We start from the raw sequence: 15,638 nt of genomic DNA, 5'->3' as shown, positions 1-15,638 counted from the left end.
GTGGGCATCTTCTCCCACGTGGTATATCCATCTGGATTAGTGGCAGATCTGATGGATCCAGCTCGGTTAGATACAATGTCATTTCATGGGTGACATTGTTTGTTAACAATGGTGGGCCCATTCAAAGTACTTTGTCTAAGCCAGCAGGACCTACCACAGATACAAAATCAAAGAGATGTATTGATGATAAGCGATAAGTAACAATTTCAAATAAGATTGGCCTGAAAAAGGGATCAGCATAACAATGGTAACTTATGCCATGTTTATGAAACATCTCGCTCTTGCTAATTGGTTGCACATAAGGGGAAAGGAGCAGTGGGCCTTCTATGCAACCCTGAGGTATGCCAAACTTAATAGTAGTTAAATATGAGTTGGGATAATGAACTCAACATTGAAAATCTGTAGTCTTTAGTTTTATCAAAGCTTCAATAATAATAATAACAGGCATTTATATAGCGCCATCTATCTAGAAATATTATATTCCGAGGCGCGATGTTATTATTATTATTACCCTGGCTTAAGCTCGAGCTGCCTTTTAGCGCTCATGCGTTCAATTAATTAAACAGACTTTAACTCCCAATAACACTGTCTTAGTACATTCAACTTGCCTGTAATAGCCCATGGTAATCCATACGCAGCGTATGCTCGTGATGATCAGGCGAGAGACACCTTTCGCTGCTGTGCTGACCGAAGGTACGGAATGCAATCACTGTGGGGAATCCCCTGACTTGATGATGATCACAGGTCACGGGGTCAGAGGTACAGTTCAGTATGTAGGCAGACCCACCATCTAAACTCCAAGGAAAGAGAATTGGAGATTGTTTCATGAAATAATCAGTGACGTTAACATACAAATTTGCTCTAAACAAATCAGAAGCAAGGACTTTGGTATGTAGCTTGTAATAACAGGCAGTGAAAATCTCAATTTGTTTTATAAAATGCTCCACAGTGTATGTATGTAATGGATGAAATTGTGGCAGAGAAAATAAGTTATGAACAATCTTATGAATGATGTCATATGGCAAGCCAAATGTGTGTCTCATTGCATTGCTGAACTTAAGTATATCTTAATTAATCTCTTTTTGTTTACCTTAAACCAAATGTGTTACTCCCACTTTGAACAGTGCCAGCTTCAGGCCAAATCTACTTACCTAGTTCTTGGATTCCTATCCAAGTGGGTGTTTCATACAGCTGCTCGTAAAGTTACGCACAACTTTACAGAAGACTGGAACATGTTCTTGTGTCCTAAGTCATTCACATCTTATGAACAGCTTTATGAAACACCCACCTGGTAGGTGTTTCATAAAGCTGTCGTAAGTTAAGAGCGACTTTAAGAATGAATGGTGAACCTTTCATACGCGCTAAATAATCACCAATGAACATTTGATGGTGAATATCATTTACCTCAAGAAAGGATCACCAGTCGTTCTTAAAGTCACTCTGATCTTATGAACAGCTTTATGAAACTGCCCCCAGGATGCAATATTTTAAGCATTGCATAAATTGTGATTGTTGATATGTAATCACTAAAATCATTTTGCTACAGTCACCATACCATTAAGGTTTACAAAATAAATGTTATACCAACTGAGATATCAAGCCTCCTGATCTGAAGAAAACTCACTAACGAACTCAACGGCCACAGTAACCCTCTCAAACATGGCCTTCTGTCCTCTACATCAGCCAATCAAATTCAAATTTTGACAGAATTAGCGAATGCAATATTTCAATCAATCGTATCTTATTATGCAACAGTCCAGGAGGCCGTTTCATAAAGCTGTTTGTAAGTTAAGAACGACTGGAGAACCTTTTTTTACGCTCTAAACCATCGCCAATGAACATTTTGGTATATACCATTTACCACAAGAAATGATCACCAGTCGTTCTTAAAGTCACTCTTAACTTACGAACAGCTTTATGAAGCACCCACCTGATTGAAAGAAAACTCACCTACAAACTTGACAGCCTCAGCGACCCTCTCAAACATGGCCTGTTGCCTTCGACAGCTCCCGCAGCCATCTTGGATGAAGAAGACAAGACTTGTCTGAGGTTTGTCTTTCTTTCTAGATGTCTTATGAATATTCATGAGTGCCTGTAGATCTTCAGGCTTCATGCCTGCGTGTGACATCTCAATCACTGCAGACCAGGTAGCGTCAGTCAGTCGATCTATGCTCCCAATACAGCTCGATACACTGGTTTTCTATGCAGTCAAAATATCAATAAAATCACATATGGAGGTGCCATTGTGTAGAGGTTCTGGCATAGGTCTCTTAATGAGGGGGATCTGGGTTCAAATCCGAACCTAGACATTACTTTCCTTCAGTAAGAAATTCAGCCATATCATGCTGCATTAAACCAAGGAAAGTCAAATGAAGACCTGGGCCCCGCAACACAAAGGTTAGTGATTAATCGCTAATCTGAAAGAACAATTCTGATTGGTTCCTAATCAGTCTACAGAGCAAAATGCACATGCAACGATGATCTTGATAGGCCGTTTCATTTAGTTTTACTAACTTTTGTGTTACGGGGCCCTGGCAAGACCATGTTCCATTAGGCTGCATTATTATAGAGTGCTTTGACCGTAGTGATAAAGTAAGTGTTAGGTGATACAGGTATGATAATTATATCTCGAACTTTTTTTATGTTGAATCCCCTTTTTAATGATGAAGAATAAATGCTGTAGTAATCAAGACCAATATCTGCCATGGTCAAGATAGGACATGAGCTTTTACTTGAATTGAGAAATTGATAGACTTGCAAAAAACCAAATTATAAAAAAATAACAAATAAAAATACCACTACCGCAGCTTCTCAGGGTATGCATGAAATTATGCATGGATTGTGGGAAAAGGTGGGGGTTTAACAGGGGCTACAAAATTACTGTGACAAGAATTTCACAGTAAATTATTGACTTACATTCTTCTATGTGAGAATGACAAAGTATCATTTCTAAAACCCACAATGTTACATACCTGACTTAATATATCCTTAACTTCCACTGTAACTTTGGCATCTCTTGGGTCATCAATGATGGTATTATCTTCTGTTTCACAGACTTTATTTATGATTGAAGGTCCCTCACCCCATATGTATTCCACCCCCTCTATGGAAGTGTTGAGAGCTGAGATGCATGTTGGGGCTATCAGGCTGGACTCTCCCATTGATAACTAGAGGGGGTTTAAAGGAAATTGAAAATGAAGGTCAATAATCATATATATGAAATATCACCAAAAAAACCTGCTAGATCATTTTGCAACCAGGTACATGTGTATTCATTTTGAAAAGGTGATTTTTTTTTAATTGAATGATATCTGATTTTCCACATTTCTTATATCCTTTGAATAAAATTCATTAAAAATGACTTTAAACATTTGAAACATTTGACAAGAAAAAACACTAAACACAACTATTACCTCCATATCAAACGTTGAAGCTACCCATGTTGGATAATGGAATGGTCCTCCATCCACACTTTCTAATGTTACATTGTTCTCCTTTAGGAAGCTTTCAATAGCTGCTAGGGTGTTGGCTCCCTTGGGTAGAGCAAGCTGATGCAAAAATTTACCTGTAAACATTTTATACCAGACAAAAAAAAATGTCCATCAAAGAACAATAAAATTAATATAGCCCTGAAGCATTATTAAAATGACTTTTCATTATCTTTTAGGGAGATGCAATCAATATTCAGGATTAATGGTATTTTCAAAATTACTTGAAAATTTAATTAAACACATTTTAGGATTCATTGAATGAATGTTTATATCTTTTTTTTTTTTTTTTTTTTTTTTTTTAAACAAGTTCACACCTAGTTACCAACAATGCATATAGCATTTCCATTTATTTTAAAGCAGGTAAAAGAGCATTGTAGATTAAATGCCTTGCTCACGGGCATAGCTGCCGCGGCCGAGGATCGAACCCCGGACTTTTTCATGCGTAGTCAGGCGCCTTAGACCACTCGGCCACGGCACCTCCACATGAATGTTTATATCTGGCTATTTCACAAAATATGTTCAGATCGTTCCACCCTTTATGTATGTGGGACATTCCTGAAATTATCCGGCACTGTTTCTGAGTTCATTGGAAAATTTGTAATGCTCTGCTTGAGCAGGTCATGAAGTAAAGAAAGAATAGAGAATAGGTTGGACCTAAAAAATGACAGATTATTTGATGGAATTGCCCATCTGTATCTTGCTTTGTCTTGGAGGGAGTTCATACAGAGGTTCATAAGTTACGCATGCCTTTGCACACAATCACCAAGACACTACATACTTTCCTATGTGTTAGATTTCATGTACCCTTAATTGAATTTTAAGACAAAAATAAATTTCCATTCAGTTTTCAGTCTTACAAATATTGGAATTCAAATGTCGTCGACAAGAGTAAAAAGAAGTGAGAATCCAATTTAGCAACCAAGAACACATTATTTTTTAGGTCATTCATTTCAGCAACAAATTTACCAGTATTGCAGTGCACTCAACCCAGGTGATGCTAATGTGTACCTGGCAGGAATTTATATTGTTAAATAGAGAAGCAGAACATCTACTCTGCTAAAGCCAGGATCTTTATGCTGCTAAATGTAGAAGACTTTATGACTACCAATTAATTGTTAAGTGCTATATAAGCAAGTGTTATTATTATTATCAACATTATTACTATGATCATTTTTATTTTCATCATTAGTACTATAATTATTATAATTATTATCATTACCTCCATCATCATCATTTAAACAGAATCCCTTCAAACTCACACATTTTAAACATGAATAGTATATACTTGTATAAAATCCCTACCTTTGCCAATATCAGACTTCCTCCTGAAGAGAAGAATGAAAGGTATCCCATCTATCCCTCGAGCATTCACCCAACGTGGAACAACTGTGGATAAACACAGAATGACAATGAATATAATAAAATGAACACATCTCAATTGTACAAATTCTGAACTTCATACTACTTTGATTTTGATTTCTCATCATTTCCCAAATACAGACTTGAGGAATTCTCAGGTGTGGTGAAATACATAGGCCTAAGCATCATTCTTTTCGATTCGAATTTATTTTACTTTTTAAATAAACAAGTGGAATGCCTCTGGCCGTCTCACCTGCATCACGCGATTCAATATAGCAGCAGTGCTGATTTTGAAAACTACTATAACTCGCACAAGATGTTCAGTGATACTTGGTTACTCTTATTTCCACGTTTTATGAACTAGACCAATACACTTATAGAGATATGATGGCAATTCAACAAATACCTCCAACGTGGCCAAAGTTCTTTGACCTTACATGACCTTTGACCTTGATCATGTGACCTGAAACTCGCACAGGATGTTCAGTGATACTTGATTACTATTATGTCCAAGTTTTATGAACTAGACCAACACACTTTCAAATTTATGGCTGTAATTCAACAAATACCCCAATTTGGCCAAAGTTCATTGACCCTAAATGACCTTTGACCTTGATCATGTGACCTGAAACTTGCACAGGATGTTCAGTAATACTTGATTACTATTATGTCCAAGTTTCATGAATCAGATCCATAAACTTTCAAAGTTATGATGGTAATTCAACAGATACCCCCAATTCGGCCAAAGTTCATTGACCCTAAATGACCTTTGACCTTGGTCATGTGATGTGAAACTCATGCAGGATGTTCAGTGATACTTGATTAACCTTATGTATAAGTTTCATGAACTAGGTCCATATATTTTCTAAGTTATGATGACATTTCAAAAACTTAACCTTAGGTTAAGATTTTGATGTTGATTCCCCCAACATGGTCTAAGTTCATTGACCCTAAATGACCTTTGACCTTGGTCATGTGACATGAAACTCAGGCAGGATGTTCAGTAATACTTGATTAACCTTATGGCCAAGTTTCATGAACTAGGTCCATATACTTTTTAAGTTATGCTGTCATTTCAAAAACTTAACCTCAGGTTAAGATTTGGTGTTGACGCCGCCGCCGCCGCCGTCGGAAAAGCGGCGCCTATAGTCTCACTCTGCTATGCAGGTGAGACAAAAAACCCATAACAAATACGTATTATAGTAAAAAAATTCACACCTAAACACAGTAAATATACATCAAATCATAAACAACAATACAGAAAAGTATGGCATGGCAAAGCAGAATGCAGCCAAAAATGATCATTCAATATGATAGGCAAATCTTATTTTAGCTGTAGTTGATTGAAACATTAATGCATCCGTTGTGTATAGTCAATACCGTCAGAAAAAAAAATGTGGAGATATATAATTGACTCATTAAATTACAAAGTTTAATGGCTTTCCCCATAAGACCATTTCATACACATAACGGAAAATACTATGTAAGCTGATACCAGAGTTTTTTTTCTTTTAAATCTTGAAACCTTAACCTTGATTCAGTTTGATTTTTTTTTAATGAAAACTGCATAAAAACATCAATATAACCCAAATATTTTCTAAAACAGAAGGGAGCTCTCTATTCAGCATCGTCATTTCCACCAACATAGAAACTGTTTTTCAAGGAGGTCAAAGGTCAATAAGATGCTTACTGTCTTGCTGTTCTTCCACATCCACTATGCCGAATCCAAGTTTGGCCCCATGGTCTTTGAAAGCCTTGACAGATTCCACAAAGGCATTGAGATAAGGAACCACACCTTCAGCCCAGTGAGTGTAAAAACATACCAAGATGGGCGTGGCACCACCACCACCACCACCAAAGACCTCTTTCTGAAAGTTATTCTGTTTAAAAGATTTAAAGAAATTGGAATACCGGTAACCATAATTGAATAATAACTTTATTGGGACATTGCAAGAAACTTACATTCAACTGCAAATAAAGCGTCTCGATTTCAAATGTTAGGATGTTGCAAGAAAGATGAGTTGGAATTAAACAATAAATACATGTATGCAGTTAATCACTGGATTTATGCTTGATATGAGGACTTACGCTTTATTTGCACATATGGGACAGTGTATTATTACTGATTAGAAAACAACCCAACATTTTGCTTAAATCCCATGCTTATTTTGCTAATTACTCAGCAATTACACGATTTGTTCCACAATTCTTTAGCCACATATTTTTTTATTTCTGCAAACGGACACATGGGTGGTCTGTTCATTGGATTCTGTACAAACTCACTTTTAAATTGTAAACACAACTGGCATTTACTTTTAAGAAGAAATTCTCTTCTTTCTTTTATATCACAATTTACTCTATCAATTCTGCCCTACATTATTTTTATACAGATAAATAGATTGAGGTGTTGTCTTCATTAATCTATCAAATACTACAAAATGAATCAAAGGTTTTGCCTGCTGATCAAAACCCCTATCTATCACATGTATACTAACCACTGTTAGTGTAACAGCAGGTGATGTCTGGGAGATAATGAAGGGTTCAACAAACTTCGGGGTCACAAGCGGTTCCTCAATCCTTTGCAAAACTCGAAGACGCTTGTCTGGATAAAGGATACAAGATATCAAAATCATGAAAAATATTCAACAGAACGAGTGTGTTTGTAAATTTGTAAGAACTTCAATGACTAATTTGTTAAATTTTAATGTTTGTGGTATGTGATGATGTTCTTATGGATAGATGAAACCCCAAGAATATGAAAGTTTGAAAATTGATAATAATAATGATGGTATGGATTTACAGAGCGTTAAGAGCGTCTGAATGTGTTCATGTTGCCCAGCAACAGTTCTCTTGGATATAAACAAAATACAAATAAAAACAAAATTTAAAAATCAACCCAATGTGACACTATGAAAAAGATGTCAATTTTTGCTAACAACATATACAACTTTGCACCATTCATCAGAATCCTTAATTATCAGGATATCTATTATTTTATACAAGCAGAAAAAAGGGTAGAAATTATACAAGCAGAAAAAAGGGTAGAAAGAGGGCATCATACATCAATAATGTTATTAGGGATATTGTACATATATAAGAATGTGTTCTGATGGAAAAAAAAAAACATCTACCAATTGATGTCATTTACATATTTTCACATCTTTGGAGGCACAAGATAATACATTTTACAGGGATTTCTAAGGCTTCATGTTATAGGCCACCGCACACATTATGATTGGTCTGCCACCCGATTTTGGAATAAAACGTAGCAGAATTTGATGCTAATATTGATACATGGAATATCTTCCTGTGTAATGTTCTAAATCATCGTACGAATACCTATGTTCAAATCTGTGACTATGCTTTCATCCTTAATCAAATAAAAGTGAATTTACTATCTAGTTGTAATGATGTCAAAGTAATCGTACTATTGGCTACGATTATTTTTAAACTACTTTGGCCTTTACTCCAAAATAAAGGCTTGCAATCATCCAAAACTGCTATATTAGTATTCTTTCACTTAATTTGAACCTCAAATAAAAGGACACTTTTCATTCGCATTTTCAAAAAATGAGCAAAATGTGATTTGTTCCAAAATCGGATTGTGGTCCAGTCATAAGGTGTGCGGTGTCCTTTAAATTAATAACATTTTGGGAATCAAAATAAAATTTCAAAAGGTTACCTACCCCCTTTCTTGAGAGCTAGTATAGTGGGCTCTACTGCGATATTAAACTTGTTTTGAAGTGAACTCTCGTTCGCCGAGCCAGGGTGAACTATGAAGAGCTGGAGATTACTTGGGTGTGATGACTTGAACTGGAAAAAATATGGAAATATTATCAATGCAATTAAAGAACAAAAACAAAACAATATAAAAAAATATGTAATTTATAAATGTACTTTGAAAAAATATAATACAATGTTTAATGTAGTATTGTGGTACCATTCCTGTACAAAAGCCATTGAACTTCTAAGAAGTTGTTTCCTTGAATATACTTTGGGTATGAATCTTGATTGGTTTTTTGTGGGTTTTTTTAATCATTATTTGTTATATACTTACTTTGCTGTTTTTATTTTTGTTAAACCCGCACATAACCGTGACAAATGTCATATACAACAATTCATTTCAGACTCTCAAAATTCTCTCAAAATTCAATAAATTTACCTACCATCTCTGTCTCTAATTTGATAAATGACTAATTCCTGATTTGACCCAATCTGCATTTTTTCTTTAAGTATTAATTTGATAACTTTGTTTTTTGTTTCTCTATTCATATTATGATGAAGGATAATTTATATAGGAGTATTGTAATTACATGTTTGAATTTATTGCTATTTTGTGTTATTCCATGTAGACACCAGCCAATGTGGAGAACCTTTCGACAGAATTTTCAATTCTTTTAGGTGATCCCCAGGCATTGACTGGTGCTCAATTTTACATTTCTTTTGTAATGTTTCTATTGCTGTCATGTTTTCTTGCCTGGAAATGAAATAAATAAATAAAAAATAAATAAAAGTTAAGTTAATCATTATACACCCTAAATTGGCAATGCAATAAAAACAATTACATCATTGTTTGAAAATGCAAATTTGCTTTCATCATTCATTTTTAAATGTGTTATATTACTGGTTATATTTATATTCAAGTTAAAGTATGAAATGAATGAATATAAAACTGAAATTAAACCTACAGGTTTAGAACTCAATACGTTACCTCTAATAACATCCGTTCGATTTCAAAGTGTTTTTCTTCTCCAGGAAAAGCAAGGATGGTCAGCTTGCGCCCATCAGAGGCAGCCTTTTGCAGAGAGTCTATGTTGGCTTCCATCATACGATTATGATACTTGTGAGCCTGTGATTGAAGTCATATTCACTCATTGTTGGAATTAGTTTTAAAGATTCAAACATAACCAGGGGAGTGTTTCATGAAGATGATAATTGGTCTTATTTGTTCTGAGCCAATCAGATACAAGGATTTCAGTAGCTTCTAACAGTTGTCAGTGAAAAGTCACTATTTGTTTCATGAAAAGCTCCCCAGGATGAAGAGCATTTTCTTGATTTAGTTCAGATTCACATCCAAAGATTAACAAGTACAGAATAATCTACAACACATACAAAGGCAAATCTGGGATTTAAAAATACAGGGGGTACGGATGAAAAGTACTAATCTATAGTACCTACAATGAATAACCCTTTGAATGTGCATGTTTTCATCTCCGTTAAATTGACAACATTGAACTCTTCAATCATCTCTCAAAACTCAATTATTTCAGATGTGTAGTAATTAGCTTCATTGGATGACACTGCCCCTATGAATGTTTTTCACAGAAATATGATGCAATATACATGCTGTGGATCATCATCAAGTTCACGATGTACAGGAATCTACTGGTAATCACATTTTTCATCATACCTTTCCAGGATATTCTTTCGAGGCAAACTTTGTGAATAGTTGAATACTAAATTTGAAAAAAAAACATTTCACAACAAAGTTAATCAATGCTAGTTCTTCCAAATCTCAACATATCACACTCACCAGAAATCTGAACCATTGGAGGAGCATTTTCAGGTTTGGTCTGCCAGAGTAGTCCTCAGGCTCAGCTGTCCCGACATAGCACCTCAATGAAGGCAAAGCGAAGGGTGGGGATAAACCTCTTAGGGGCTGTTGTGAGGAAGGTAATATAACAAATTATGCATTGCCATAAAAGTGAAATGTTTCATGAAGCGATGTAATTGATTTTGATTGACGATTGTCATTAGCTATTGGAATTCTTGTATCTCTTTTGGTGAGAGCAAGACTGAGTTAAAAGCCTTAAACTATTAAAAATCGGCTCTGTTGGAATGCAGTGGACTCGTTTTCAACTGCCCCCTTCCTAAAAAAGAAACAAATATATAAACAAACAAATATATGATTAATCAAAACTTTCAAGCTGCAAAAAGGTTAGTTTGGAATACAAGAATTACAAATAAGTATAAAAGATAATAGAAACTCACATAATATCCTTCTAATGACATAAATTATCAAAGTCTAAAAAGTAAGTCTTATGAATTGAATACATGCTAGTTGTGAAACTTTTAGTATTGAAATACTTACTCCATCGGCCACATCATACGCTCCTACTTTCCAATTCTGGAACATGGGATAGGTTGACAGCTTGTCCCATAACTTGGAAAATTTTCCCTCAAGGTCAAAATCCAAATCTGGAAAATGCAGACAATGATGATAATTGTCATGAATAAGATGACAATGATGATTATGTTGAAAATATTTATGATAACGATGACGACAATGTCGATGATGGAGATAACAGTGTTGACAAATATTATGACAATGATAATAGTGATGACGATGATGATGATGATGTTGATGATGGCTTCAACGGTGTTATTTCTATTATGTAGATTCACATTGCATTCTTTCTGATGACACAATAATATCCAATTAACAAATAAATACCACAGGTTTTTCCGACGTCAAATCAAGAGCATTATTTATTTAAAACTTTTAATATTTATTTACTTAAAACTTAAGTATTTTGGAAAACAGGTAAAATGCATAATAATATCTTGTTTTAAGGGAAAATGATAAAAGATGTTGATAAAAGTGAACTTGGTATCCATACTTACAATGCGATCAAGACAAGGAGAATATTTGGCTGACATATATATAGTAAATGAGTAAAAGAGTAGAATTTGTAATAGAGTGGAAACAACTCTATTTTAAATTCGACCAATTTTTAATGATATGGTTAAATACCAGGATCATTCCATTTAGATATTAAAAAAACACCTAAGAGCATTTTTAAAATAAAAAGTTGAGACATAAACCATTCTAAATAATTACCTTTCTGTGTAAACAGAATGCAGACTGGTGAATGTGTACTTCTTTTTAGATGATATGGCAGCAATGTCTGGATGTATCTGGGAAGAGGTGATCTGTGCTCAGTCTCCTTCCCTCTGAGCTTTTCTGTTTGGTTGGATACATCATCTTGATTTGATACTTGAGTAGCGGCAAATTCTGCCCTGCTTTTTGCAGGAACATTTGACAGCCGATCATCGAAAACCAGTGACTCTGAGTCCAATGCTTCTTCACTGGCAGCTGCAGATGAAAATCAAAGATAATCATGACAATGTGTGATATCAAAATGTTAAATACTTCATAATAAGACTTAATAAATTTCCATTATGAAGAATTTCAAGAATCAATGAAGGTGATAGAATATAAGTCATAAGTCACTTAACTACAGCGTCTATGGAGAAAGAGTGCACTTTTAAACCCTCCCCGATTTCTCCTAAATTTTGCTTTTTGATGGGGTAAAAGGGAAGAAATAATAGAGGTAAATTTCTATTAAATATATTCAGCTTACCACCTTTCAAAAAAATATGCCAGAAAATAGCAAATTTTGATGACAAACAGATCAGGATCAGCCAGGTTCTTCGATCGCCGTCAGTGCAGCTACAGCTGAGCATACGAACGTGCAAGCCAATCCACTGGCATGTCCGTTCGATCAGTTGTACATGTAGCTGACGATGATCAAAGAAGAACCTGGCTGATCCCAATCTGTTTATCATCAAAATACGCTATTTCCCAGCTTATTTTTCTGAAAAATATGCTGGAAAAAAAAGGTAAATTTAGGAGTAATTGAGGAGGGTGCAAAAGGCGCACCTGCTCTCCAGATGCAGTAGTTAAGTGGCGGTTGTTGCTCCACCATTACAAGCCCAATTGCCGTCATCCGTATGTGTAGGATGACAAAAATAAATATAGTTAGAGTCTTAGACCTAGTAAATAGTTCAACTTATTCATGACATTGATTGACAATATTTGTTCTTCTCTTTCTTCTTCTCTTCTCTTCCTTCTTCACATTCTTCACTGTCTATCCTCTCCTCTTCACCCCTCCTTCTTCTTCCTCTTCTATCCTTCCTCCTAACGTAAAATTAAATAAACGACATGGCATGACACAATTGGGGCTTCTTAACTTTTCCTAATACCGATTACCGGTATCACCACTGCAAAACAAACGATGTGGGACTGTACTAAAATTACATCACATACACCATAAAATTCAGGTCAATATTTCACAACATATGCTCTGAAAATAAATAAAAATGTATAAGAGTTTAATGTGCTTATTTTCTACATTGTCGAATACTCACTTTGGTGATCAGAAACGACCAATAAAGCAAAAAATAGGAACACGGATGTGGATCCAAGGAAGCTAGCAACAGACGCCATAACTGTTCTTGTTTATTCGAGAGATGGCGCTCTTCTACTATCTCTCCACAGCTAGCTACAGAGATACGAGAGCATGCAGCTTCAGCCCTGGGGGGCGTTTCATGAAAGGACTTGTCAGACGTTTTATCCGACAAGTCCCATTTTATCCGACAGTTACCATAGGAACAGTGCCTCTCAGCCAATCAAAATCATGGAAAGATGTCAGATCTGACAACTTGTCGGATGAAAATATTGATGAAACGCTCCCCAGGTATTCGTTTCTTCTGTCAAGCGACTGTTGGGGAACAACCAACATGACCGAAGCTTTTTGGTCTAGACCCCGGGGGGGGGGGGCCACTTACATTGACGAGTGGATACCATGCGCGACCAAAAAAACACGTAAAAAGGATGTCCTTTTCACGATAGGGCACGTTACGTACGTAACGTGATAAGGGTGTCAAAAACACAAAAATAATGAAAAAAGGGTGTCTATTTCGCTAGGAAAATTACGTGTTTAGGGTCGAATTTGCGGGAATGATAAAACCAAAAAAAAAAAACGTTTTATAAAGGATGTCCATTTTGCCCCAACACTTCGTGTTTAGAGTCCGATTTGCGCGAGGTGTAGAAGGTGGGGTCGTACTAAACCAAATAAGGTAAAGCCGACAACCGAAGGACCCGTAACAATAAAACATTCCTGTACTTGTTTAGGGGTTGATTTCAGGGAATATTTGCCAAGAGTATCGTTTTGTTTCCAATACTTGTTAAGGGTAGGGTTTCACACGCCAATACTTGTTAAGGGGTGCATTTTCAGAATATGGAAATTACGTGTTTAGGGTGCTTTTCGAGACCCCATGGTCGCGCATGGTATCCACTCGTGAATGGAAGTGCCCCCCCCCCCCCCGGGGTCTAGACGAGCCGATTGTGCGTTTCTATTTTTGATAAATGCCAGTTTACAAAAAAAGGCCCCAGAAGACTTTAAATACAGTCCCTTATTTAGCATGTTTCTTCATTCTTGCCTCGCACTGTGAAGGACTGGAACGGGCTACCATCAGCTGAGGTAGTGGATGCTGCAACCCTTGACACATTTGTGACAAGGGTCAGCATGTAAACGGCATCACCAGCAATGTCCTTTTTTATCTTAGAGAGAGAAGAAAAATCTAATGTTTCAACAGTACAGTAGGATATCGCAGACAAGGTCAAGTCAACTTTTTTTCAACTTTGCCATAATAATCAACACTTTGATTGTGGGCATCAACGGAAAGACAAGACATAAAGATAAACGTCTCTACAGTTTTAAAACTTCTAACGCAACGGCTTGTACCCAACGGGGGAGGGGTCCAGCATTTTGAAAAATTTCGCGAGGTTAGAAAATAGAACAACAAAAAATAAATAAAAAAAACGATCGACTATAAAGGTGCCAGTACTATAACTCTAATTTTTTCCTCCCTGTAAATCTAAATAGCGAAACTGAAAGAATAAAAAACGTGGTCCTGACCATGAACTCCATAATGTCACTATTAATCTATCTTCCCAAAAATAAAATGTAGATGTATTAAGAACACTGATTTAAAAAAAAAAAAAAAGAAGAGGGGGGAGGTCGCCGCAACAAGGAGTCCTGTGACTTCTGTCATCGGTAGGCCTATAGGTCCATTGTTTTACACAAATTTAGAATAATGTATTTTCTTTCGTAGTTTCTGACTTGTTATATAAAACCTCAAGCGATCGTCAAATTTGTTTATTCTTTGATTAAATTGTTTTAAGAATTAATATAAAGAATAACAGATTTGTGGGGAAGGAAAATATATTATTTTAATTCTATATAATCTATAATTTTATTCATGTTGTTGTTTTTATTGAGTTAATTGGGTTTTTTTTGCTCGGCATTCATGTAAACAAGACGAATTGCCATTATATTTATATGATAATTAAATAAATTGACTTCTTTGCGAATTTAAATTAGAGGAGATAAGAGTAAATAAAGAGAGCCTGGGAAGAGAGGGGGATTTGGCGATAAAAACGTTGGCAATATTTATATTAACAAAGGAAATTAAAGGGGAAGAGATTGGGCGTATTTTATATTACTTTATGTTTTAGTGGTAAAAGGGCAAAGTATTATCAAGCGGAGTGTACATATACAAACAAACAACTGATTCAATTCTCACCCCCTCTCCCTTTATTTCGCGTCTTTTCCCGTCTCTGTCTCTTTTAATTCAACCTGCGCAGATTTTTTTTCTTCTAATTTTTGTTTGTTAATTTGCTTTTCTTTTCACTCGTTTTGGCCCTTTGTTTTATTGTTTTTGTTTCAATTTGTCCATTCTTGTACTATTTCGTATTTTGTTTTTGTATTGTTTTTTGTCAGGCCTTGTTCTTGTATCGTTCTGTCATCGTTTTTGTCACATCTTGTAATATTATCCAGCCTTGATTATCTTTTACTTGGGAAAATATGATTTAAAAAATACATTTTAAAAGAGTCTACATTTCATTTCTACAAGAAAGATATGATGATTTGTATGTTATATGTATTTTGAACTTTGTATCTTGCATTAATATGTCTTATTTATTGAAGTAAACCTCCATCA

At 35.5% G+C, this 15,638-nt stretch overlaps 1 protein-coding gene across 1 annotated transcript in view; it reads right to left on the bottom strand.

The window, feature by feature from the left end:
• Positions 1-13,112, bottom strand: part of LOC129271073 (uncharacterized) — a 30,826-nt gene extending 17,714 nt beyond the window's left edge. Inside the window, exons 1-13 of the mRNA XM_064106208.1 lie at positions 13,002-13,112; positions 11,692-11,946; positions 10,942-11,048; positions 10,384-10,509; positions 9,562-9,699; positions 8,537-8,663; positions 7,346-7,452; positions 6,541-6,730; positions 4,794-4,877; positions 3,414-3,565; positions 2,973-3,167; positions 1,951-2,200; positions 609-790 (exon numbers count right to left, since the gene is read on the bottom strand). Coding sequence (XP_063962278.1) covers positions 609-790; positions 1,951-2,200; positions 2,973-3,167; positions 3,414-3,565; positions 4,794-4,877; positions 6,541-6,730; positions 7,346-7,452; positions 8,537-8,663; positions 9,562-9,699; positions 10,384-10,509; positions 10,942-11,048; positions 11,692-11,946; positions 13,002-13,080 — 1,992 coding nt within the window. The 5' untranslated portion in view covers positions 13,081-13,112. The remainder of the gene's footprint in view (positions 1-608; positions 791-1,950; positions 2,201-2,972; positions 3,168-3,413; positions 3,566-4,793; positions 4,878-6,540; positions 6,731-7,345; positions 7,453-8,536; positions 8,664-9,561; positions 9,700-10,383; positions 10,510-10,941; positions 11,049-11,691; positions 11,947-13,001) is intronic.
• Between the last annotated feature and the right edge of the window lie 2,526 nt (positions 13,113-15,638).

This window comes from Lytechinus pictus, chromosome 11 (genome assembly GCF_037042905.1).
Source record: "Lytechinus pictus isolate F3 Inbred chromosome 11, Lp3.0, whole genome shotgun sequence".
In the NCBI taxonomy this organism is placed as follows: domain Eukaryota; kingdom Metazoa; phylum Echinodermata; class Echinoidea; order Temnopleuroida; family Toxopneustidae; genus Lytechinus; species Lytechinus pictus.
This window is presented reverse-complemented; position numbering and strand designations above follow the sequence as displayed.